Here is a 26,203-nt window from a genome sequence, read left to right as displayed (position 1 = left end):
GCACTGGTGCACTCAAATATTTTTGTACATATTAAATGTATACAGGATATTCCTTACATCTAAGTGTCAGAAAAATGTCAGAAAAATCTTTGTTTTAGTACTTGTTTAAGATTTTAAAGTTAGCACCCATTTCAGATTCAAGCTCAGAAGTGGAGCAGTGAGATCTGTAATTATTTTTCTGGTGCACCCAGAAAATTTGTTGTGCACCTAATTTTTAGGTAAGGTGCACCAGTGCACCTTTAACCAAAAATAACTTTCAAGCCCTGCTCTGTTTTCATGTTTACATACTGATTTAACATTCTATTTTTTAAATCTGGGAACCTACGAATTGAGTTGGTGTGGCCTTATTGCTCATAAGCTTGACTTAATGTCATCGAGTGCAATTCAGAAACTGAGAAACGAATTAAGCCTAATCCACAAAGACCTCGTTTAGGGAAAATCTTTGGTCCAGAAAATGTAGCTGACTTCAATATGAGCCTCATTCTGTATTCATAGCCTCATTAGCAGGAGTGCGTGGTATGAAATGGTGTTAGGGCAAAACTAATGTAACTACTTGTTTAAGGATGCCAAGGAACTACAGAGAAAAACAAGTTACACATGAAACAGGACGGAAAATTTTGATAAAGTTAGTAAAGACAATTACAGGTCAAAACAAGCCACTACTGGCGAAAATTGTGAGCGCCGGCTTCTTTGGTTTAAAATTTCAAAAATATTTGTCACAACATAATTTATGTAGTATGTAGTCTTTCATTTTATATCAAGCTTTGGTTACATTGTAGTTTTTTTTTCCAGGGCTAGGCATAGCATTTCACTACCTCAAACAGTTGATGAAAAATACACAATTGTAGATGATGGTGCTAACATCATTTTCCCCCCTTCTCCAGGGCCAAACTTGGTATGCCCCAGTTCCTGAGTCCAGAAGCACAGAGTCTGCTCAGGATGCTGTTCAAGAGGAACCCACAGAACAGATTAGGTAGGTATTGTATGAACAAGATTGAACTGGGATTTCCAACACAGCAAAAACTGGACTCACCCAAATTTTTGTACAGATCCAGTCTTTGTCAAGGAATAAGCAATCCAATTGGTACAGTCAAAAATTTGGGTGAGTCCAATTTGTTGTGTTGGAAATTGCAGTTTAAACTTGCTTCATAATGATTTCTACCAGCACAGATGAACTTTCAAGATTATGAGGTATGTATTGTGTTTACCTTTGCAGAATGTTTTTGCTGAGTTTCTTCTTCTTCAGTTCCAAACATGTTAGGTCAATGACCTGGATCAGACATCTGTCACCATGGTAACTGGTGCTGTAGCAGACACCATGTGGTGTTGGGTTACATTATGTAGCAGAACAGAGTTGGAGAGCCTGCATACCATACATATGAAGTTATTTGGCTTTGAGTAAGAATAAACAGTGTATTAGTTTGTTCAGCTAGACAGGTAAACATTATGCATTTGCTTTGCAAATGTTATCTTTTTAGTTTATTTTTTTGCCTGGTCGCTTCATGTTTTTTCTTTTTAAAAAAATCTGAGAAACAACATATCAAATTGGTGTGGCCTTAATAAGAAATGCTGTGAAATTGGTGTAATGCCCAACCTGGGGGCAATCTGGGGTAACTCAATCTGGGGGTAAAGTGTGGGGTGGGTGGAAGGTCATAGCAAATTATTACCCTGGTTCTTGAACTTTTCCAAGAACTATCAGTGGAACTCATTGCCACCCATCAATGGGCATCATCACTAGAAAGCTTTGAACAACTCCTGCAATCAAATGTGCAAAGATTGAGTGTAACAAGTCGTTCCGTATGATATAGCTAGCTGGAGGCTATAACGATACAGATACGTTTTAGATGAAAAATTAAGATAAAATTGACAAGGAGGAAGACTTGAATCCCTACACAGATGTGTAGGGATACAACTCTTCTCTCTGTTTTCATGTTGAACTTCATTTTATAGTTATAAGCATCTCCCTCTCTGATCTATCCCTTAGTCTAGTCATTTGAGCGTCATCTGTTCAAATCTGAGAACCACTAAGGCCATGTTGATTTGATTATATGGATGACATCCGCGCACGCATGAATTTTCGGCCGTTTCCAAAAAAAAAAACAGTTTTCAACCATACTGAAATCGTGCAAAACAGTTGCTAAATGAGCAAAAATATACCGTAAGTTGCAAGGAAAACATTTAGAAATGATACCAATGTCGTAGAATGCCAAAATCAAAGAAAAAAAGACAAAAATGTAAAGAAATGAATTCGTAGAGTAGATTATTCGCCATAACATATTCTGTGCCATTTGTTCAACTTTCATGACCACGTAGATTTCATAGTGAAAGCAACTTGGCCTAAATTGACTAGGGGTGGGCGTAAGTACGGTTAAGCCAGGCCACGGGCGACATTACTCACCAGCAAACCTATAACCAATCAAACTGTGCTCTGTGGTGGGAATAATGGGGAAACACAGGACTGGAAATACTGGCTGCAAGTGCACCTTAGTGCACCCAAAATTTGAGCTGTGCACCAAATTCTTTTCTGTGGTTGCAGCAGTGCACCCAAGTATTTTTGTAAGACTATTTTTGTACATATCAAATGTCTAATAGTATACAGGATATTCTTGGCATCTAAGTGTCAGAAAAATAATAAAATCTTTGTAGTAGTACTTGTTTAGATTTTGAATTTAGCTCCCAGTAAGATCTGTAAGTAGGTTTTGTTTTGTATGGTGCGCCCAAAAAAATGTTTGTGCACCCAGTGTTTTAGGTTGGGTGCACCTGAGAAAGGTCTCCCGTGCTCTGTGCAGAGCATAGGGTTTGGTGCCCATGTCCATTTCCGTAGCCCTTGGGCGACACACAGTTGTGCAAGGCACTACCGCAGGGGGCTAGTCCGCTGGTAGTGCTGTGTTTGACCTTCCCATTGTATATGTTGAGTGCTAAGCAGAGAAAGAAGTGTGTACCACCTGAGCACCTGTTCCCCAAAATGAATTTCGAGCCCTGGGGAAACATGGGTTTCCGAACGGAGCTAGAAACCTTCCAAGGGTGATTAAAGAGTCTCCCTTAAGAAGGTGCGTAGGAGGATGACTCAAGGAGGTGATGGTGTCTTTAAGGTGCAAGTAGGAGGTCAAGGGAGACTACTTTTCCTCCTTCTTCTTCAAACATTCCTTCATAACTCATGCCTAATGTACAGTGGGGTGGTTTGTACATGTAACACAAGGTTACCAGTTTACGGTTGAAATATGGAAATTTTTTTGTAAAAAGGCGTAGGCAGAACCAAATATTTAAGCCATGTGAAGAAATGGTTTAAAAAGTGTGTGCAACTAGACTAAGTGACTTTTTAAAAAATCTACGAAATGTGGAGTGTTGTATTATGTGAAAAATATGACATGCATCCAAGTCCGTGTTTCCTTGCTGTCCCATCATTTTGGAAGATATTTTGATATGCCACTGAATGCATACTTATTCCTGGCATTGAATTTTAAAAGACATGTATAAGGATTCCAACATTCCTTCATAACTCAAGTCTGATGTACAGTGGGGCGTTTGGTACATGTACATGTAGGTTTTCCCTGGCCACATGTTAAACCATGTAACAACTACAAATTATGTGCCAACAGCCTTCAGCTTAATTCCAGAATCCCCCTTAATTTAGGGCTAATTCCCATATCTCAGCAACCTTACTAACATCGTAAACTAGAGGGAAAAAATGATGTAAAAATGCGTAGCATCCATTGAAGACCCCTTGGGGTTTAACCTCTAAACTGGATCCAGAATTCTGGGAACTGGAGCCAGAATTCTGGGAACTGGAGTCAGAATTCTGCAGTATTTCTTACATTTTTTTTACCTATACTATAGTTTAGGATATTAGCCCATCTAGATGTAAGGTTCCTGAGATATAGGAATTAAAATGAATTTCTGGAATTAAACTGGAGCTGTTTTCCACAAATTACTTTTTTCGAGGAGCTTGGGCCAGAAGATGTCCCATTATGAAGTCTTCTTGTGAATAACCAATCAAACTCGGATGTGTATCGCGAAAATAAGAATCTTTGCTCAAGTGATGAACAAGCCTTCCATCAGGACGTGCGTAGGAGGATCACTCAAAAACCATCCTTAAGGCACTTACAGGGTCAAAGGAGGACAAGTGTTACTCATTTTTCTTCAGAGCTACATCCTTCAAAAATAAATTCTAAATCCTTCAGAGCTAAGAATCCTTCAAAAAATACTTTAGAAGAAATGGTTTCACACTGTAAGGGAGGACTTCCACCACTCAAACCTACACATGTACATACGTGTGTATTAACGTCAACCCACAGGATAGAGGCAAAAGGCGGGCTGCCATCAAGCCTCAGCAAAGGTGTGCAAGCACATCTAACCCCCTGAAGTCGGAAACAACAGATGCTAAACCGAGTAGTTTCTGTATAGCCGGTATAATCGCCCCTCGGTGTAACACACCAGCTTCGCAGGCACGCGATGTGGCAGCAGCTGGCTACATTACACCGATCAAATTGTTACACCTAACCCTTGAACTTCTAACTCTAGACATTGTTTAAAGCTATGTAATGACAATGCCCCTACTGTACTTTGTTACAGCGAGTTCCACTCTGCGATAGTGCTAGGAAAAAATGATATTCTTGAACACCTCAATCCTTGATTGATAGTGAATGAGTATGTGTGTGTGTGATGTACTGTACTCCAGGTGCTAATGTTGCTTCTATTTTCTGTTGTGTTTGACTTTAGGTGCTGGCCCAGACGGTGTAGAGGAGATCAAGAGGCATAATTTCTTTGCCAGCATCGACTGGGAGGTGAGTGAGTGGTTTGTTTGTTACACGGATGAAATAATAATTTACTATAGAAATGCAGGTAAAGATACACACAGAAAAAAAAAAGATACTCAAGCAACTGGATATGATTTTGGACATAGTCAGACGTTTCAGGTAGCATCCACTACCTTTCATCAATGACACTGACTGTGGCTTTACACAGGGAGCTTTGAAAAGCGCCAACATGCTAACCTGTATAAATAAATAAAAAATGAAATGAAATGAAACTGATGAGATGTCAAGATCATAGGATTATATTTATAACAGAAAATTTTCCAATGTTTTATTTTGCCACTCAGGGATTCTCATCCACATGTGAAAATACATGTCTGCAATTGTTATGCAATCTGTGGCAGGGAATGATTAAAATTAACATTATTTTGGCATGTTTATGTGGATTATTTACTTTCATTTATTTATTCCTGTTGTTTCCATAGAAACTGTTGAAGAAGCAAGTGCCGCCACCTTTCAAGCCGGCCGTGACTCGGGACGAGGACGCTTTCTACTTCGACACAGAATTCACATCCAGGACACCTCGAGGTACGAAATATGCACCAATATTAGGTCAAAGATGTTTCTTGCTTTACATGTACCATAGGAATGGTTGGGACTTGAAATCATTCTTGTTAATCAGTCTACTGGTAAGGGTTGGAGTTCTCAAAAGGAGCTGTAGCTATTTATCTGTCCATCCACACCTTTAGTATATTAAAGAACCCTTGGATTGATGATAGCAAGCAACATTTATGCCTGATGTATGTCAATCAGTACTTACTAGTAATACTAGTTTCAGAACCGTTATAACAGCCTAAAATTCTGCAGAAAAATGCCTGTGAGTCAAGTCAAGTTTAATTTGTGTAGCCTTTCCTAAACTTTCTTCAAGCAATTTTGGGTCAAAAGGGTACCCGGGTGCAAGGTCTCATATTCCTGTGCAGATTCACCAGGAGTATGACTAATCTGCTCAACATGTACCTTATAAAAGACTATTATGGAGTGAGAATGTGCTTTAACAAGCATGTATCGATGTATGTTAACGACATCAGAAAACAATTATTTAGCACCGTGTCCAAAATGCTCCCTTACTTCCCCACCATTCCCTACCACAAAAAAAACAAACAATTTTACTACTAAAATCAAAGAACCCACATATTATAGAAGAAGTGGGTAAATTCGTCTTCCACTGCCTAAAAAGAAGAAGTCAAACCCAGTAAAACTAGTACCATGCATGTTGTAAAATATAGTATAATGCTAGAAGTAGATATACATGTAGTCTCACATACCACCGTATTTTCTTTCTTATGTTGTTTGTAACTGCAATTAGCCCTTGGGCATGTATTTGCAATAAACTTTCATTAAATGTTGAAACTGTTTTTGTTTCAGATTCGCCGGGAGTTCCCCCCAGTGCCACAGCCCATGAGCTGTTCAGAGGCTTCAGCTTCGTCGCCCCCTGTCTGTTGGACGAGGTAACGCAGGGACAGGCTCAACAGCTCGACAAGGTCAAGGAGATACAGCGCCGCCCGGTAAGCTTTTTTTACATCCTGACTTTTCTGATCGTTGAAACTTACATGTTCTTGCATTACTGTTTTTAATTCAAGCTAAATCCCAAATTATTTATTTCATTTTAAAGGCATCCGATGCAGTTTTTAGGGCTTGGGAACCCGATTTTTCAAAGTCAATATTCTAGTTGTTTATCTACATATTGAGTTGAAACAACACTGTCCCAAATATTGACCCTCTTGGAGCAAAAATTCCCAAAATTTTAAGGGAAAATGGTTGGTGGAAGGGCCCTTGGCTGATTCTCAAAGATAAGGGACTCATCTTGGGGCTTGTTTCTGCAGTTGTAAAAGCCCCAGGTACATGTACATGTATGAAATACTGACTCAAGCCATGTGCACATTGTGTATATTCTTTATCTCCATATACATGTACAAAAAACATATACAGCTGCCTTGAAGCGAGAAGTGTAAAGTTGTAACAGAAATGTTAAATTGTAAAAGTCAAATTTTATGTTTGTTTTCCAGCTTGGGAAGACAACAGCCTTCACAGATGAGTATGAGATTAAGGAGGTATGTTCTGTCTTCTGTTCTCTTGCTCTTCTGTTAAGCTGTGTTAAGCCTTGTACATCCCAAATATTTAGCATCTGTGTTTTCCTACTGTACTACCATTGATAATGATTTTGTGCCTTCATAAAACCTACATTGTACATTGTTCTGTTTCAGGATATCGGACTTGGTTCCTACTCCATTTGCAAAAGATGTCTCCACAAGAGTTCTGGTCAAGAGTATGCAGTAAAGGTTCGTTGATGCCATCCCATTTTTTTCGTTGAAGTGCTAAGAAGTTTATGTCTTTAATGACATTTTTTTGGTGGGAGGGGTTACTACAGAATGTATAGTGTTGAGATCTCGTGTTCTGGACATGCTGTGGTCATGAATTTTTAACGTTATCCCTTTTTTAAAAATGCACTCGCTCTCAGTTAGATTATAGTGTTTCTTTAGTTGAAGACATTGAAGATATTGTCTTTCTCAAATTCCCTCCACCCAATGCCTTTCTCGTCTTCATCAGCAACTCGTTTTGACTGTGACAATGTCCTGTTTTTCCAGATCATCGACCGGACAAAGCGGGACCCAGCAGAGGAAATCGAGATCCTCCTTCGCTATGGCAACCACCCAAACATCATCACCCTCAGAGATGTGAGTTGCGCTGCTTTAGGTGTCATAAAAATAAAGGAAATGTAATGGGTGCAGGAGGAGAGGAGAGTTATTTCCATTTGTTTGGAAGTCAGTGGCTAGGTTGCAGACTTTGTATCCTCGTGGTAACAAAACATTGTGTTAATCTTTAGTGGAGGGCATCCAGACTAGAAGGCTAGCTTGGTTTGATCAGGTAATAAGGTGACCAGCACACACAGGTTCAATAACCCTAAACCAGACACTTAGCGACACAGGATAAAAGAGACAGAATTAGGGGCCAGGTACTTTGTTGCTTGGAGACTTATAGATACATGTAGGAGCAAGAGGATAGCTACTGGCCTAATAAAATAGGCAGGCGCAAGACAATGTCGTGGGGTCATCTGGCATTAGAGCAGAGTATTCAACTCTGAACCAAGAGGTTCGAATCCTGCCCATGTCACTGATCCTTTGCCCTTGGGAAAGGTACTTAACATGACTTTCCTCACTTCACTCAGGTGAAAATGAGTATGCCAGAATGATCATTATCTTGTTCGTATGCATTAAAGGAAGAAGACGATGAACATATCTCACCTGTGCTTTTCCCAGGTAACCAGGTGTACCTGGTGACAGACACAATGTCTCACCTGTGTTTTTACCTTACCTGTCCCCCAGGTGTACGAGGCAGGTAACCAGGTGTACCTGGTGACAGAGCTGATGAAGGGAGGAGAGCTGCTGGACAAGATCCTCAGACAAAAGTTTTTCTCGGAGCGGGAGGCGAGCGCTGCCCTGCAGACCATCACCTCCGCCGTCGACTTCCTGCACAAGAAAGGGGTGAGGAGAAACTTTATCTATCCAGACCTATGCCTGTCTAGGTCTATGCCAGACTGTTTTACGGTTATACATGTACACATGTTCATATGGAAGCCGGCACAGTTCTGTACAGTCTCCACATATGCAATAACGTAGGTTTGCCCCAGGCGGGAACTATTCTATTCAGCTATACGTCATACATGCGTCAACTGTTACAGTACCTGAGAATGGTACCGGATAAATTGTGGTTCTGAATACCACAAACCTAATCTGTTATGACATCAGTCTGCCAGGGTAACAGTTTTGTACCAAATTTGTATTCATACAATCAGGATCAGAAACGTCACGATGGTAATTGGTGCTGTATAGCAGAAACCTTGTGGTGTTGGGCTACATTATGTAGCAAGTGGCAGGACAGGCTGGTCACCATACATGTGACTGAACAGAGAAGTACATTGTACATGTAGTTTGTTAGGCTGCACCATGTGAAGGTAAACTACTAAATTAACATGATGTATTTGCTTTTTAAATGTTACGTGTGTTTAAGTTCAGTAAGATAATTCTTTCAATCAGTGACTATTAATCCTAAGGTACATACCTCCGAATTTTCGACGACTAGTCAGTTCGTCTTGGTCACGGAATAATCCTAGTCTCGCAAGGTAACGCGAGACTAGGACGAGACTTGCGTGGATCTTCTGCCCCCCTCTGCCTCCTTGCGGAGTAGAGGTAGGTAGGGCTTAGGCAGCTCCCAGCCTTCGTTGCGGTTCAGCTTGGCTCCCACTAGTTGGATGTGTATGGCCTCCTTGATCTTCCGATGTGCGTTGCGGGCTTCCTGGTCAATAATTTCGATCGTGTCTAGTATAGGTTGGGTGGTGACCCTATGTCCAGTCTGTAACTGGTGTTGACTAAGTGCAGACTTGTAGTCCTTACGGTCAATCGACTTCTGATGTTCACCTGACCTTTCCCCCAGCGATCTCTCTGTTTCTCCCACATACGTCTCACCGCAGTGTTCGCAGACAAATTTATAAATGACACCACACTTTTCACTTGGATCTAAAGGATCTTTCGGGCTCACCAGGGCATTCCGTAGGGTGTAGCCTGGTTTTGAAAACAGGCTAACGTTGTGTTTGGCAAACACTCGTTTCAGTCTTTCTGTAGTCCCTTTAATGTAAGGGAGTACAGCAAAGCTGGAGGGTGTTTGTCCCCTGTCTCCACGTTGTGTGTCCTTGTGGTTCCTCTGCTGTGTTTTTCTGGTGTCCCCTTCTCTAAGGGCCCAGTCCGGATAGCCGCAGTGACGGAGTGCGTTCCTCACTTTCCCTTTCTCTACTTCTCTCAGGGTGCGGTCCTGAATGAGAGTGTCTGCCCTGTGCATTAAGGTTTTGACAATGCCGAGTTTTTGCTGGACGGGGTGGTTGATGAATCTCTTCAACGATATACGTGTGTTTAGTTTTAAAAACTGTTATTCCCCTTTCTAACCCTCAGGTTGTCCACCGCGACCTGAAACCCAGCAATGGTGTAGCCTAACAAACCCCTGCTTTGTTTATGCACACGTACATGTATGGTGACCAGCCCCTGCAACTCTGTCCTGCCACTTGCTACATAATGTAACCCAACACCTCAAGTTTTCTGCTACAATACCAGTTTCCATGATGACATCCCTCTAGTCCAGGTCATTGACCTCGAATTTGTGATTCAAAGAGAAGAGGAAATGGAGAAAATAAACACTGTGAAGGTACAAAATGTAATTAATAATTATGATGTATTTGCTATGTAAATGTTACCTGGTGGTTAGTTTAAAAATCGTTCTTCCCCTTCCTAAACCCCAGGTTGTCCATCGTGACCTGAAACCCAGCAATATCCTGTACGCGGATGACTCCGGGTCCCCTGAGTCGCTTCGGATCTGTGACTTTGGGTTCGCCAAGCAGCTGAGGGCCGAGAACGGGCTGCTCATGACTCCCTGCTACACAGCCAACTTCGTCGCTCCGGAGGTACGTGCCTGAGTCTTGTTACAGAAATGAACCTCTGATGAATGTAGTGGGTTTGTGTGGCGTAGCGGCAGAGTGCGCGACTCGGAACCAAGAGGTCCCGGGTTCGAGTCCTGCCATGCCACCGATCTTGTGCCCTTGGGAAAGGCACTTAACACGACTTTCCTCACTTAAGTCAGGTGAAAATGAGCATTGTATTGTCCCTGTGTTGGTTAATATAAGTTGAAAAAACTTGAGTGTTTCCTTCACCACGTCTTGTGATTAGATGTTTGAATATGAAAAAAAACAACTGTGTGATGAGTGCCATTTCTGTGTGTTTCAGGTGCTGAAGAGGCAGGGTTACGACGCTGCTTGTGACATCTGGAGCCTCGGGGTTCTTCTCTACACCATGTTGTCTGGGTAGGTGCAGAAAAACTATTCCTTTTTTCTAAGACTTCTTGCATCTTCATCTGGGCTATATAGTCCTGTCATTATAGGCCTGATAAAGATGACAGTCAGTCATCGAAACATCCTCTTGTAAACAAGTAGTTGTGAACAAATAACTTTGTTGTTCAATCATCCACCTCCTGTTGTGGTTATTTTCAGAGTGACTAATGCAATAGCTCAATTGGTAGAATGCTTGCTTTGTAACCGGGAGGTCGTGAGTTCAAACCCCGGCTGGGTCATACCAAAAATGGTACACACTTCTTTCTCTGCTTAGCACTCAGCAAATATGAGAAAAGAGTGTGGGAAGATCAAAACACACAGCACTACCAGCGGACCAGCCCCCTGCTGTAGTGCCCTGCACAACTGTGTGTCGCCCAAGGGCTACGGAAATGGACATGGGCACCACCCTACGCTCTGCATAAGAGCACGGGAGACATTTTTTAATGTTTCGTATCCTCGACAGAGACTAATGTATTGTTCATTTCTTTGTTTGTTTGTGTTTCCACAGGAGGACACCGTTTGCCCACGGTCCCAACGACACGCCGTCTGACATCCTGGGCAGGATAGGGGAGGGCAGGTTTAGCTTGGAGGGGGGCAACTGGGACTCTGTGTCTCCCCTGGCAAAGGTGAGACAATTAGGGGGGTAGTCTGGGAGGGGGATAGCCTGGAGGGGGGGCAACTGGGACTCCGTGTCTCCTCTCGCAAAGGTGAGACAATTAGGGGGGTAGTCTGGGAGGGGGATAGTCTGGAGGGGGGCAACTGGGACTCCGTGTCTCCTCTCGCAAAGGTGAGACAATTAGGGGTAGCCCTTTCTGTAAACATGCACCCACCCACCCACTCATTGATTGATTTGCCAAAAACAGTTACTGAAGCAACTGGATATGGTTTTCGAAACAGACACTTCAGGTAGCATCCACTAGCTTTCGTCAGTGACACTGGAGAGTTGACAGAAAGGCAGATTTATAAGTACAAATTATTGATTGATATGCAAGTGAAGACAACTTTTTTGAAAGTCCAAAAGCTGCTTTTCCGACAACTCTCCAGTGTCACTGACGTCTAACTAGCCTGGGTACCATCCTACTTGTATGCCGGGGCTCCCACACTCGCTTCCCTAAAGAAGTAGTCTGGAAACGGTTAGATCTGAACCGTCTGAGCTCGGTCAGATTTTGCCCGAGTGTGCTGATTGGTCCCTTCTGTCTTGTTCATTAGCCTAACGTCCTTCTCAGTATGTGGTGATGCTTATCTCCTGCCTGCTCAGCAGGTATCACTGACCAAGGAAAGGTTTGTTTATTTATCTTGGACGGAGTGTAGTAGCCATTGAGAGACACTGCTGTCATGATTTTGCTAACATTTGAAGTAACAGAGCCACAAAGAACATCTTGCTTAAAGAAAACTACAAGAAATTGTTGTACTCAAGGTATATTTGTGGCTGCACTTGTCATACATAAGCAGCAACTTTTTTGCCCTTACCAAAACAGCACATGGCCACGTGGACTTTGTATTGATGGGTCATCTACTAGTGGAAGAGGCTCCGCCCAGCCCTCCCCATGTGGCCTACCTCATTATGTGATATCATCACCAAGCCAAATAGATACAAGCGTTTCCAGACTACTTCTTAGGGAAGCGAGTGTGGGAGCCCCGGCATACAAGTAGGATGGTACCCAGGCTAACGTCTAACCGTTTCCAAATCATATCCAGTTGCTTGAGTAACTGTTTTTTGACATATCTAACCTTCACCAATATGATTGATTGATTGATCATTTTTATTGATTGATCGGTTGATATTTTATAGGAAATCGTGCGTCTGATGCTCCACGTTGACCCACACAAGCGCCCGACGGCCTCCCAGGTCCTCAACCATCGCTGGATCTCACAGAGGGAAACCCTGTCCTCAGACCACCTCAAACTCTCACACCAAGACATTCGACAAGTCAAGGTACATAGACAGGTCTTAAACTCAAGCTCTCACACCAAGACATTCCACAAGTCAAGGTACTAGATACTCAACATACTCAAGCTATTGCACCAAGACAAGGTACATGTCTTAGTCTAACACCAAGACATTCGACAATTCAAGGTACATCTATTAGATAAGGCTTAAACCCAAGACATTCGACAAGTCAAGGTGCATACAGTAGTGTAGCTTAGCCTTAAGCTCTCACACCAAGACATTCCACAAGTCAAGGTACATAGACAGGTCTTAAACTCAAGCTCTCACACCAAGACATTCCACAAGTCAAGGTACATAGACAGGTCTTAAACTCAAGCTCTCACACCAAGACATTCAACAAGTCCAAGGTACATACACATGTATCTTAGATACTCAAGATCTAAGTTATGAACCTTAGACAAGTCAAGGTACATACAGTAGTGTAGCTTAGCCTTATGCTCTCACACCAAGACATTCCACAAGTCAAGGTACAGGTCTTAGATACTCAAGCTCTCACACCAAGACATTCGACACGTCAAGGTACATTACAAGGCTTCAAACTCTTCTACATGTATGTGGCCTTCCTGTTTCAAAATGGAATTTTTGACTTGTGAAATCCTCTAGAGTAGGTTCATGTAAGGTAAAACCTCCAAAAAAAGAGTGGATCATGTGAATGCTGTTCAGCACCAAGGAGAAAGTAAACTATGCATTAGTCTCTATTCAGCAACTGCTTTTCACATCACAAGTCATTCGTACAAGAGGTTTGAGCTAGTAGAATTGTTACACCTACATTTGTAGTTACCAGTATGTGTACAATGCTCCATATTATACAGCACTCATTGCATGTTGTCCTAAAGAAACCATGACTAGTATGCAGAAAGGGGACCAACTCGACACAAAGCAGTGGCTAGACTAGGCAGAGTTTAGCCAAGCATCTACAGACTGTGTGTTACATAGGCTTTCTATACAGAACACAGAAAAGTATTGCACCCAGGTCAGTAGGGTAATCAGTACAGTTGGCCTAAATTCTGTTTAAAGGTTCATGTTGCCCAGTTTGTTGGCAAGATAGAAAAGCAGCAGTTATCGTTGACCGTTTTCAAAATCATATCCAGTTGCTTGAGTATCTGTTGTGTATCCCATTACCTGGATATTTAACCTTCATCAACACTATAATTAATATTGTTCAATCTGTTCATTGTTTTATATATACTATTAGATGTTCATGTAGTACAATAAATTCTAAACTAAGCATTAAGCAATGGTCCACTGTATTTCATTGGACTCATTGAAAAGAGCCTGGTGAATACAATTTACGTTAATTTTTATATTGTACATACAGTTCTCTGTCACTGCTCTTCAAACTGGTTTGAACTTAAACTTTACTCATTTTTTTGTGTATGACAAGTTCTTACCTTGTGTATTTGCCAGGGTGCCATGGCTGCCACCTATTCTGCCCTGAACACCTCCCCAAAGATGACCCTGGATCACATAGGAGCCTCCAAACTGGCACAGAGAAGAGGCGTGAAAAAGCTGGGCTCCACCGCGCTATAGGAACGTCAGCTCCACTTTCATCACGGTTCTCCCGGTGTTGTGTGCAACACTTTTCATTTTACAACATAAAAGGGAAATTTGCAAAAGCTATTGTCAAACTGGGCTCCACTGTAGTATAAGACCTTCAATGCCATTTTCATTACATAGTTATATACATAAATTTGCAAAGTCAAGTAAGGCTCTGTTAACGTTGCCCTATACACTCACACATGTACACACTCACTCACTGTCCGGTTTATTGTGAGTTATATAGTTTATCGTCAGTTTATAGGACCGTTAACCCGGATTTCATCATTATGTTTCATTGAAATTTACAAGTGACTTCACAGTCATTTTCAACTAGTGGATTCTTCAAAAGCATCTTCTTTCTTGAGGTACATTCTGAACTTTATGGTACCATAATAATTTTTTTTGTAAGCAGGTGTCTAATGCTTATAAGACTGCTTTCTGCACCAAAACATATTTCGTGGTCCTCCATCTTTGATAATTCAAAAAAGGATCTACACAATTTTGTAAATAACATGGCGACGCGAACATACAAAATGTACATGTAGATATATAATCTGTGTGCCCTACAAGTGTCTGCTTACACACAGTGCACACTGTAGGTCTCAATTGGGAAGGTTTAGTGTCTTGTCTCCATATAGCTGTATATTCCATACACTTACAAATGATAAAATACTGAAAGTGCATTGCTTGTATGCATCCTCTTAGTGTGTTCAGAAAAGTTTTGTTTTTTTTACCAAAAAATGGCAAAAACGTTTCCAAACTGTAACCCATTAATTCCCAAAAGCAATCTTGTGTGATAGCTAGAAATAATACTAGTACTCAAATCATTAGATTTCGAATCAGTTTTTCCCATTGTTTTGTCAGCGTAACAAGCAAGTATTAGAGGAAGTTAGAAAGCCATGAAAAGCCTTTTCTTGATAAAAATGCTTTGCAAATTGTGACAAAGAATCAAAAGAAAAAAAGTTGTGAAAAACGTCCCAAAATTCTAGTGCCAAACAATTCACTACCATTACATTTTGGCATCGGACAGAGGCAATGATTTTTTAAAAGTACCGGTAATGCATTTTCAGAACCTGAGTATTGCATACAAAAAGAGAAGAATAACCGCACTGTGCTTTGTGATATTACATAGTTAACTTTTTGGAGCACACACATATCTAAATTGCTGATTTCATTGCTTCTTGGAAAGTTGCATATTGAGGTCTGGATGGCGTTTGTTTCTATTCACAGCTTGATAGAAAAGAACTTGAATGTGATTAAATGGTTTAAGATAGTGCTAGTACTGCTAATTCTCTTACATATCAGTAGCCATAAGGTTGAGCAAGAGTAGGACAATCTTACAATATGCTCTTTTTTCTTCCTTAACTGAAGTTTTTTTTTTACTGTACTGTTTTTCCTTTATCATTCAAGAAATGTAAGCTGTGACTTGATAGTTGAAAAAAATGTAAAACAGTAAAAGGTACCTTAAAAGACAGCTAGTGTTTGAAGTACACTTAGTAACTGTATGGTTACAGCCCCTATTTCCGACAATTCATGATAAAAATATGTTCCAGTAACCCTACCCTGTGTTGAAGAACGTAGGGGATTTCAGAATTAAGGCAGTCCCTTGGCTGATAGCAGAAAGACGGGGAAGTTTTGAGTCTAACATGCTATCCATTCGACTTACACATGCAATGAAGCTGAAACACAAACAAAGTAGAATCAAATTAAAAAAGTTAGCCTTCAGCACTTGATGCACAGGTCCATATTATCAGGGAAATAAGCATTTCTTGATATTTTAGAAATCTGAAGTTGAAAAAGATTTGGATGTGCAAACTGGCATTTTGATATACATTTTACTGTTAACTGTTCAAATTAGTTTATGAAGCAGAAAAACTTCAGAAAAGTTCATCTGAATATCGGAAGAAATTGTCACCATTGTGGCATTTCAAAGAATTACTAATGACTAGTTGAAATTGGCTTCTGTACAAGGGTAGTATTTAGTGATCTGACGTTCATTTTTATATTTGTTCAACCTTTTTTTAGTTCCAGCTATGTAGAGAGTCTATTAAACGACTACTTCTTGTTAGAATGAAAAAAAGTTTAAAAAACTGAAATACACAAATGGTGGCGGTGATCATATCATACTAGTCTTTCACAAAATGGAGTCCAGAACGAGTTGATAAACTTTAATGGTATGATTTGTTTTAAAGAGTTACATGTACGCTTTGTATTTCCATCTATCATATACACTATTGTTCATCCCTTCATCCCTTTCATAGTTGAAAATATCATCAGTTTCTCCACATAGGAACAAGGATTGACAATCATGGGACTTGAGGAAAGAGCACTTTTTGTTTCTCACACATTTTTGGTGTCATCTCGTTTCATGTAGTTAGCCTGGGAGTGTCATTAAGAAATGCTTTGAAGGGGTGGGTGATTGGTACATTATATATATATAGTTAAATGTCAATTGTATACTATTTCCAAGTTAAGAAATATGGAATTATTTTTTGCTACTGTGTTAGTGAGAGACGGTGTATATGTGATTGTATGTGCTAGCATATGGACAGGTTAGCGTTTACATTTTGTAGGCCGGAAATGTTGGTATAAAACGAGTTGCTGCCTTTATCAAAATATAGGGAATCGAGAGTTGGGCCACTCCAATGTATGTCTGGTTCTCAGATATTTCTAACAAAAAAAAACTGAGCAGTGAAGATGAAAATGGGCTGGGAGAAAACTTGAAAAATCTGACTATACTATGTTCCCTAAAACTGTAACAACACAAACTTTCACACTCAGTTTTTACCTTGATCTTCTAGTTCAGAATTTACTCTTTAAAGCTGAGAACCAACAAATTTAATTGGTTTGGCCACAGCAAGTATAGGGAATTGACAGCTAAGATGCTCTACAACAGATATATTATGGTATCTTGTAACAAAGGTATTTCTAAAAAAAAGATTTAAAAAAAGCTTATATTGGTCAATTACTGTGGTGTAATACAAAAACATTATGTACATGTACACTCGAGTGTCAGATTTTTCATAGTATAATTCGGGAACTTGTTTATTCGTGTACCTTGTCTACAATGCATTATTATAGAGCAGATACTACGTAATAGTTTGTATATGTGTGTGGTCTGATGCTATAACATTACTGTGTTAAAGGCTCATTCTTGCAATCGTTTTCTCTTGTTATGTTAGGCCACAACAATTTATTTCATTGGTTCTCGGGCATTTTCAGTAAAAATTTAGCAAGAGGACAAGTTTAAAATAGTAAACAAAACTGGAAAGCCTGAATTTGACTATATCCACACTCTAAAATCTCCTACCCTGTTTCTGTTAATCTTCCAAGCCAGCATATCTTTTTTTTAAAACCCGGAAACCTAGAAATTGAATTGGTGTGGCCTAACGGAACAATGCAAGACCGTCTGAGCTATATGTATGTATCTGGAATCTGTACCCATATCTGATGTAGCGTCCTTTTCTTGCGACTTGCGCTGCTTTGTTCAACGTTGTTACTCTACATGTGATTGTTATAATGAGGAGAGGGGTTCTTTCCTACTACTAGTATATAGATGGTTGTTCAGTATAATCTATTCAAATAAAGTACAGTGGTCGGTTCGAAGAAAATAAAGGGGGTTGCATAATAAACATTTCACGGGTTTCTTGTGTTTTATTTTTGTGTATGGTGCCCAAAGCTCATCAGTGGTCCCGAATTTAAATATGTAGCATGCAACAGGGTGAACAGATTTAACAAATATTTTTCTAACAAAGGAGGACGCAGCAAACGAACGCTAGAGTCAATATAGTTTTTTGTCACCGATAACTTGACTACATGCAGATATTTTATTGATGATATACTGGCTGCAGTACCAGTAACGATATATTTCTCTGAAACTCAAGTTACACGAACAACTATCATAAGCAGAGCAAGTTATGTAACAAAAAGATAACGTTTGACTCCTTAAGTTCCCTGGCAAAGCTTGAGCTTGAGCAGAAATTCTACAACAAATGACACGCCACATCAAGAACATTAAGAACATAAGTCAAAATAAGCCACCTACATTTTTATCAGTTTCTAGTTACTAGTATAAGGAATTGTCACTTGTATCCAAAATTCATATTGAAAAATCTGCTCTATAAAACTATACCTGAACACATCTCTAGTTACCTGAAAATAGATGTCTGCCTCACTGCTACATTCAAATTGACTCATTCTGGTGTAAGTTTGTAACAGACAAAACTCCTACAATAGTCAGCGTTACTTCAACGCTTTACAGACCACGTGCGATTGATCAGTTTGTGGATAACTGGGTGGGGTATTGAGAAGAAGAAACTAGCTAAAACAATATGTTTTCATTCCGTTAACATAAAAACTGGGTGTGATCAGATTTGGTAGAGCAAACGCAATTATCGTGGCCTGATCGCCATTGACACAGACTTCAGAGAGTAAGTGCTACTTCTCCACTTGTACCACATCACACCCTGCCCGTTTGTACAGGAGTTCCCACAGTTGCCCAGGTAGCGGCCGTTGAGGAAGGAGAGGCTGCAGTCCTTGTACCACCAGCCGCCCTGTCCGTAGTCCTGAGAACAGGAGCCGTCGCACCAGACATCGTTGTCCCTGTCCACAGTGGAGAACTTCTGACCGTTGTTGGAATAGACGCCAGTCATGGAGTCTCCCGCTGTGCCTGAATACCCGGAAAAGGTCAGCCGATACCCGTCAGACTCACCGGACACCCTGGATGGGAACATCATATCACGCAATATTAGTTATGAACAACTATCCTGACATGCCACGACTTTCCTCACTTCGCTCAGGTGATAATGAGTATTGTATTGCCCCGTGTTAGTGGCGGCATTAATATAAGTTGAGAAAAAAACTTGAGTGTGCCGTCACCACATCTTGTGATTAGATGTTGGAATATGAAAATTAAAAAAAGGAGGAACACCAACCTAAATGTGTCGTACTCAGCGTAGCGCCATCATGAAAATCCGCAAACGATAGTTCTTCTGAGCAGTCAGGCGGTGGATGTTCTCGTTCCCAAGCCAGTATTCCCCGTTCTTGTTCCCAAACCCGTGCTTGTACTCCTCCCAGGTCCGGTCAAAGGGAACCGACCCGTCCTGTCGTCGCTGGATTACGGTCCATCCTCCTCCTGTGGGAAAACACTCATTATTACTTCGCAGGTCATTACAGAGTTACACATGGAAACAGCACGAACTATATTCTCTTTGCGGAGGAGAGTTATGTATATAGCCTTATTTTAAGCTGTGTTAATATGTAATGTGTAATTGTCAATGTATTTATGTTTTGGAAATGTGTCATGTGTGTCTTGAAGGACCACAGGAAGAATGGCTACATTTTTGTGTGGATCCCAATAAAGTCAAGTCAAGTCATTGACCCTGTGAGTGATTGTTCCTATAAATAGTATTTGACCAACAACAGAGTTGACTTTTGAATCCCCATGTTATAGTTTTAGTGTTGCTTTTGGCGCTTTATGCGCACCTGTGTATATTACAAATCTTTATGTAGCTTAAAACAATATCTACCTGCTGTATCCATGTCACAGTAGACCTCTACACCGGACAGGGGTGAGCCAAGTGTGTAGACTCCACTGGTCGTGTGTCCGGCGGCTTTATATGCAGCGCAGTCTGGCTCTGGGAGACGGTAAGTATCAGGGAACAGAGTCACGATGTAATAATTGATATGTCAAACAAGAGTAGCATATTGGTAACACAACATAAATGGTGGTTTCTGATCAAACTATTAAAGTCTGTAAATGTGGGGACACACGGCAGTAGACATAAAAAAAGAAGTGGAGGTCTCAAATACCGAACTAGAATGAATTGGACTGCATAAAAATGTTTGTATGATGTAATTATAAGGTGATGTGACCGGTAACGCTTGTACATGTACGAGTATAGTATGACTGTCATCTATCTATGAAATGGAAATGCTTGGATATGTCAAAGTTTACAGGCACGATGGTGGAAACGTTATGACTGTGTTGCTGTAAGACCCGCACGTGTAGCATCAGAACCGTGAGAAACTCGGACCCTCCAACTCACCTGCAGGAGGAGCAGTCGGGGCTGCTGGGGTTGTGACCTGCGGAGGAGCAGTCGGGGCTGCTAGGGTTGGACAGCTACACTGTATATGTAACAAAGACAACACATATAGAGTGTTAACTTGGTACATCCGTATTGTATACGTCTTACTCCGTTGTACGCAGTACTTTAGGAATGACAGATATGCTTTCCAAATCGAGGTATAGCAACTGGCTAAGATACTTCAGGCCAAGTTTTCTCATGAAACGAATCTTAAGGTCTACAATAGCCAGCGGTGGACCGTTTGTTGGTGTAAAGCAAGAGCATTTTACGGAGTTTGTTTACGTGTTTGTTTGTTTGTTTGTTAGTATGTTAAACGTGATGTGAATGAATTCATTCTTTCCTAGAACAATCGCATAGTGGAAGTCGGTGCCACCAAGTACAGTAGGGGAATTGTCATTAGATAGCTTTAAACAATGTCTAGAGTTAGATGTTCAAGGGTTATAAGTGTAAGAAGTCGATCGGTGTAATGTAGCCAACTGCCGCCGCGCCGCGTGCCTGCGAAGCTGGTATGTTACGCCGAAGGGCGGTTATATCAGCTCTACAGATACAGAAGCTGGTGTGTTACGCCGAAGGGCGGTTATACCGGCCATACAGATACAGAAGCTGGTGTGTTACGCCGAAGGGCGGTTATACCGGCCATACAGATACAGAAGCTGGTGTGTTACGCCGAAGGGCTATACAGATACAGATAACGTGCACGTTTACCTGTCCAGGAGGTCCGGGTGGCCCGGGAGGTCCAGACAGGCATCCGAAGTCTGTTGGTTACAAAACAGCCGTTCATTCATCCTTCAAACCTTTTATTTCTATATTTCAACATGTAATCATAAGACGTGGTGACGGCACACTCAAGTTTTTTCAACTTATATTAATTATTATATTATTAATGCCGCCACCAACACAGGCGACAATACAGTAATCATTTTCACCTGAGCCAAGTGAGGAAAGTCCTGTTAAGTGCCTTTTCCAAGGGCACAAGAGCGGTGGCATGTCAGGACTCGAACCCGGGACCTCTTGGTTCCTAGTCGAGCACTCTGCCGCTACGCCACACGACCCCACCAAAACTTCTTTGTACTTTTATTTACAGATAAGAGTATTTATAGTCAAACACCTGATAGGCCGTCACGTCAACTTTATTTACCTGAACGTCTTCCAAGGATGAGGATAGTTTTGTTGGCCTCCGAGTTCCTCTTGGATCTGTGGTGCACCTCCTCATTTTTCCAAAAGGTGGCGCTGTCATCACGTCGCCAGTCTTCAGTTGAGCGCACGTCACCAGGGGGGCTCTCGGGACTGAGCGGCCGGCCGGTCTGTTAACAAGCCAATTTATTTATTTATTTCATCTTATAAACACCTGGGTGACAACAATAAAATTGTTGATTTCCAAGAGGGCCCAGGGACACATAAACATAAAGCAATTTGTATAAAAGTAAATTATACAATCAATTAACATAACTGAGAAAAGTTAACAGATCAGTATAACTGAAAATCAGTATAAATGAAAAGTTAACAAATGATACAACATATATAAATGGCTGAACAGAAATGTCCAAAAAATTATCTTTCCGTAATAGTGAACAACTGTAGTCATAAAGTTTTAGGTCTTAGGCTATACTATACTATACTATACTGTACTGTACTGTACTATACTATACTATACTATACTATCATAAACACAATTTCACTATCTAAGATATCCTTAGACTCTGATAAATGTTAAAGCCTGATTTTAAAGTGGCAAAATCATCCTTGCTTACCTTAGCTTCCTGCTCATGCTTCCATTGCATCAGGTCCTGAAGCTGGCTGCGCAGTAGCACCAGCTGGTCATGGTCTCTTCCTTGTTGTTCTCGGAGATCCCCGTGCAATGCTGCTTGTTGGGCACGTAGGAAGGTAAGCTGATCACGCATGGAGGCGAGTTCCTGTACCATGAGTAGAAGGGCGACGACACTCACCACAGCCGCGAGTCCTGACAGCGTCATGAAGATTCCCAAGGTTCGCTGGATTCCATGGCGACCTACAGAACCTTCCCGAGCTGCCTCGCCGTTTGGGAACAGCTTCTTGGATGACATCTTCGAGAAACCTTGAAGAAAATGAAGAAAATGATAAACACGATTTCAACCAGCACCCCGTCTTATCAACCCTTCCGAGACTCAGCCAAGTCGTTCTTAAGATGATAAAATGTTGCAGTTGGGATCTAAAATTATCTTCGCCGGGTACCCTCCCTTGTGCCCTGCTATATATATCATCACAAGAAACCTCCTCGGTCCCAATACTTGGTCCTGTGTACACAGACGCAAACTCGGCCATAATATTCCTGCTATAAGCCCAGCGTCGCGACATGTGATACAACTATACAAAACGCCTGCTTGAGACAGAGACATTCAGGAACTGGTTTTCGCTTATTCACGACATCAGTACCGGAGACAACAGTGAAATAATGAAAACGCATAAAGGCCCATCCGTGCTGTATTGAGTTTGGCCCAATCTCGCATAGAATTTGTATGTATGAGATATTGTTGTTAGACCAGACAGCTTCATTTCTACGCCGTTCGTACACCTTTCAATTGGTAGGAGGCAGAAGTGCTGTCAACCAGAAGGTCTGTCGTATGATTATTGAGAGGAAGTGAAATTCGTACGATATATCAGGTACAGTAAAGTTAAAGGCAAGACGAATGAAAGACAAGTAAAGGTTTCCACTCACTGTAGTAGTGCCCAGACGCGTTGGCAGCCCAAACACTGCTGGTTTGCAACATGTCATGAATGGCCGTGGGACAGGGGAATATTTGGTTTACATCTAAATTGAAGACCTGTAAGTACCTTAACATGTTGTCAATTGGAAAAGTGGCCCCGGAAACTTAACAAAAACAATTCTATAACACAATCACTCTGGTCAATCAGCCAGTAAATGAGAAAACCTTTCGGTGAAAGAAATCTTTAATTTGTTTTACAAAACAGCTGCACTTAAGCATGTCTACATAAAGAGTACTACTTTAATCCTATATTTTCCATGGCAACTCTTCGGTCCCCTATCAACAGATTTGTACCCTCTTAGCGGCAACAGGAGCCAACTAAGCTTATAAAGGGCCACTTTTTCAGTTACCAAAACAGATTAATGAGGACTGATGGACTCTATTGAAATGCATGTTACTGAGAATCCCATTAGTGCGGTAACCTGGCAATGTCGCTAACTTTAGGCTAGTTTACACTCGTTCTTTGGCTGTGTGGAAACTTAACTATCACGCTAAGACTGCGGGCCTTGTCTAAAGTAGGAAGGGAGAACACATACTGTACTGTATATGGAGATCGAGAAATAATTATAGTTACGAAATGGTAGGTGTGTACTACAGTGGAAACAGGCTGGTGATAGAAAGAAAAAAAATTGAGTGAACTTCTCTCATCTTACAACCATCATAAACAGCTAAAATTAACCAGCATGTATCAAGTACAGTCAGTACAGTAAGGCAACGTTACCTTAAGACGAATAAAAAACAAGTAAAGCTTTCCACTCACCGCTGTAGTAGTGCCCAGACGAGGTGTCAGCTCAAACACTGCTGGTTTTCATCATGCCATGCATGACCATGGGACTGGGGAATGTATGGTTTGCAATTCAATCAAAGACCCGCAAGTAACTTACATGTAGTCTGTTGTCAATGAAAAAACCATAGCAATAGCAATTCTATAACACAATCACTCTGGTCAATAAGCCAGTAAATTAGAAAACCTTTCGTTGGAAGAGACAGTCTTTTATTTTCAAACACACTTTTGACACAACAGGTACACCAAAGAATGTTTATGTGGGTTCGTGTGGCGTAGCGGCAGAGTGCGCGACTCGGAACCTAGAGGTCCCGAGTTCGAGTCACCGATCTTGTGCCCTTGGGAAAGGCACTTTACACGACTTTCCTCACTTCGCTCAGGTGAAAATGAGTATTGTCCTGTCATGTATCTGTCCCCTGTGTTGGTGGCGGCATTAATATAAGTTGAAAAGACTTGAGTGTGCCGTAACCACGTCTGGTGATTACATGTTGGAATAAAAAAAAAAAGAATGTCTACATAAAACGTGTACGTTAATCCTATATTATGAAGCAGTTGTAACATACACCAGTACACGGCTGGAATTCTACTAAAAATGACACGCTACATGAAGAACATTAATATGTTCATTAAAAAGGGCCATAAGTCAAAATAAGCCACCTACATATTTATCAGTTTCTAGTTACTAGTATAAGGAATCGTCACTTGTATTCTAAATTCATATTGAACAATCTGCTCTATAAAGCTATATCTGAACACATCTCTAGTTACCAGGAGGTACCCACTAAACATATTAAATGTCTGTCTCACTGATACATTAAAATTGACTTATGCTGGTCTTTGCAATAGTTTGTTACAGACAAAGCCCCTACAATAGAGAGCGTTACTTTTCAGCATTACAGACCTTGTACGATTGATCAGTTTGTGGATAACATTACAGTTGCCTACGTATCTTACTGAAATTCTACCACAAAAAAACACATGTCCTCAAAATGCATTAATATGTTATATCAGAAGCTCCCAGCATCAAAATAAGCCACCGACATGATTTTTAATCAGTCGCTAGATATTTTTGGTATCGTTACTTGTATCCAAATCTCGTATTGAACCGTTTGCTCCATAACAACTATATCTATACTAAAAATAAATGTCTGCCTCACTGACGCATTCAAATTGACTCATTCTGGTGTACGTTTCTAACTGACAAAGCCGCTACAATAGAGAGCGTTACTTGTCAGCGTTACAGACATGTAGGATTGATGATTTTGTGGATAACTGGGTGTGATCAGATTTAGTAGAGCAAATGCAATTATCGTGGCCTGATCGCCATTGACACAGACTTCAGGGAGTAAGTGTCACCTCTCCATTTGTACCACATCACACCCTGCCCTGGATTACAGGAGTTCCCACAGTTGCCCAGGTAGCGGCCGTTGAGGAAGGAGAGGCTGCAGTCCCTGAACCACCAGCCGCCCTGTCCGTAGTCCTGAGAACAGGAGCCGCGGGGCCAGACATCGTTGTCCCTGTCCACAGTGGAGAACACCATCCCGTTGTTGGTCGGGTTATCGCCAGCCATGGAGTCTCCCGCGGTGCCTGAATATCCGGAAATGGTCAGGAAGTACCCGTATGACTCACTGGCCACCCTGGATGGGAACACCATATCACGCAATATTAGTTATGAACAACAATCCTGACATGCCACGACTTTCCTCACTTCGTTCAGGTGAAAATGAGTATTGTTTTGTCCCTTGTTCGTGGCGGCATTAATATAAGTTGAGAAAAAACTTGAGTGTGCCGTCACCACGTCTTGTGATTAGATGTTGGAACATGAAAATTTAAAATAAGACTGGAAATGAAAACATACATTGACATGGCGACGGTGGTTGCTGTTAGGGTTATAGTTTGCATGGTACTGCCATCATTTCATGATTTTGAGAAAGACTTGGTTCCTGTTAAGTCTAGACAGATACAGTGCACTCCTCCCCTGAGTGTATAGTGAACGAGCCCCGGGGCACAGAAAGTATGGCCATCCGGGACAGACATGTCTTACCTAGGGTTTCCAGGAATGTGGGCATAGTTGTGGGTCAGAGAAATGTCTGTGGACATTCCATTCCTGTGGACAAAATGCCTGTACCATTCCTAGAATTCTTGCAAACTGCACACAATACTGTACAATTACTCATTTACACCTGAGCGAAGTGAGGAAAGTCGTGTAAAGTGCCTTTCTCAAGGGCACAAGATCGGTGGCATGTCAGGACTCGAACCCGGGACTCTTAGTTCCGAGTCGCGCACTCTGCCGCTACGCCACACGAACCCACACGGATTAGATGTTGGAACATGAAATTAAAAAAAAAGGAAGGAACACCAACCTAAATGTGTCGTATTCAGCGTAGCGCCATTCTGAATCCCAGCCCAGCAT

General features: G+C 41.3%; 2 protein-coding genes, 1 long non-coding RNA gene and 1 pseudogene across 3 annotated transcripts in view; 1 reads left to right on the top strand and 3 right to left on the bottom strand.

Annotated features, from left to right (window-relative positions):
- The window catches only part of LOC109485615 (ribosomal protein S6 kinase alpha-3-like), a 69,411-nt gene extending 52,293 nt beyond the window's left edge, over positions 1–17,118 (top strand). The window contains exons 11-23 of the mRNA XM_019789301.1: positions 885–973; positions 4,720–4,784; positions 5,240–5,342; positions 6,180–6,319; positions 6,821–6,865; positions 7,019–7,093; positions 7,400–7,489; positions 8,138–8,296; positions 10,102–10,263; positions 10,583–10,659; positions 11,195–11,312; positions 12,479–12,622; positions 14,045–17,118. Of these exons, the coding sequence (XP_019644860.1) occupies positions 885–973; positions 4,720–4,784; positions 5,240–5,342; positions 6,180–6,319; positions 6,821–6,865; positions 7,019–7,093; positions 7,400–7,489; positions 8,138–8,296; positions 10,102–10,263; positions 10,583–10,659; positions 11,195–11,312; positions 12,479–12,622; positions 14,045–14,167 (1,390 nt within the window). The 3' untranslated portion in view covers positions 14,168–17,118. The remainder of the gene's footprint in view (positions 1–884; positions 974–4,719; positions 4,785–5,239; positions 5,343–6,179; positions 6,320–6,820; positions 6,866–7,018; positions 7,094–7,399; positions 7,490–8,137; positions 8,297–10,101; positions 10,264–10,582; positions 10,660–11,194; positions 11,313–12,478; positions 12,623–14,044) is intronic.
- A 1,449-nt stretch (positions 17,119–18,567) lies between these two features.
- On the bottom strand, positions 18,568–19,801 carry LOC109485588 (annotated as a pseudogene).
- A 442-nt stretch (positions 19,802–20,243) lies between these two features.
- On the bottom strand, positions 20,244–21,544 carry LOC109485589. The gene is made up of 3 exons (XR_002141140.1): positions 21,401–21,544; positions 20,968–21,017; positions 20,244–20,302 (listed from the first exon to the last, which is right to left on the bottom strand). It is a non-coding gene; the product is annotated as an uncharacterized LOC109485589 (long non-coding RNA).
- A 3,414-nt stretch (positions 21,545–24,958) lies between these two features.
- Positions 24,959–26,203, bottom strand: part of LOC109485587 (fibrinogen-like protein 1) — a 2,762-nt gene continuing 1,517 nt past the window's right edge. The window contains exon 4 of the mRNA XM_019789271.1: positions 24,959–25,427. Within this exon, the coding sequence (XP_019644830.1) occupies positions 25,097–25,427 (331 nt within the window). The 3' untranslated portion in view covers positions 24,959–25,096. The remainder of the gene's footprint in view (positions 25,428–26,203) is intronic.

This window comes from Branchiostoma belcheri, unplaced genomic scaffold (assembly GCF_001625305.1).
Source record: "Branchiostoma belcheri isolate BF01 breed outbred unplaced genomic scaffold, Haploidv18h27 scaffold77, whole genome shotgun sequence".
In the NCBI taxonomy this organism is placed as follows: domain Eukaryota; kingdom Metazoa; phylum Chordata; class Leptocardii; order Amphioxiformes; family Branchiostomatidae; genus Branchiostoma; species Branchiostoma belcheri.
This window is presented reverse-complemented; position numbering and strand designations above follow the sequence as displayed.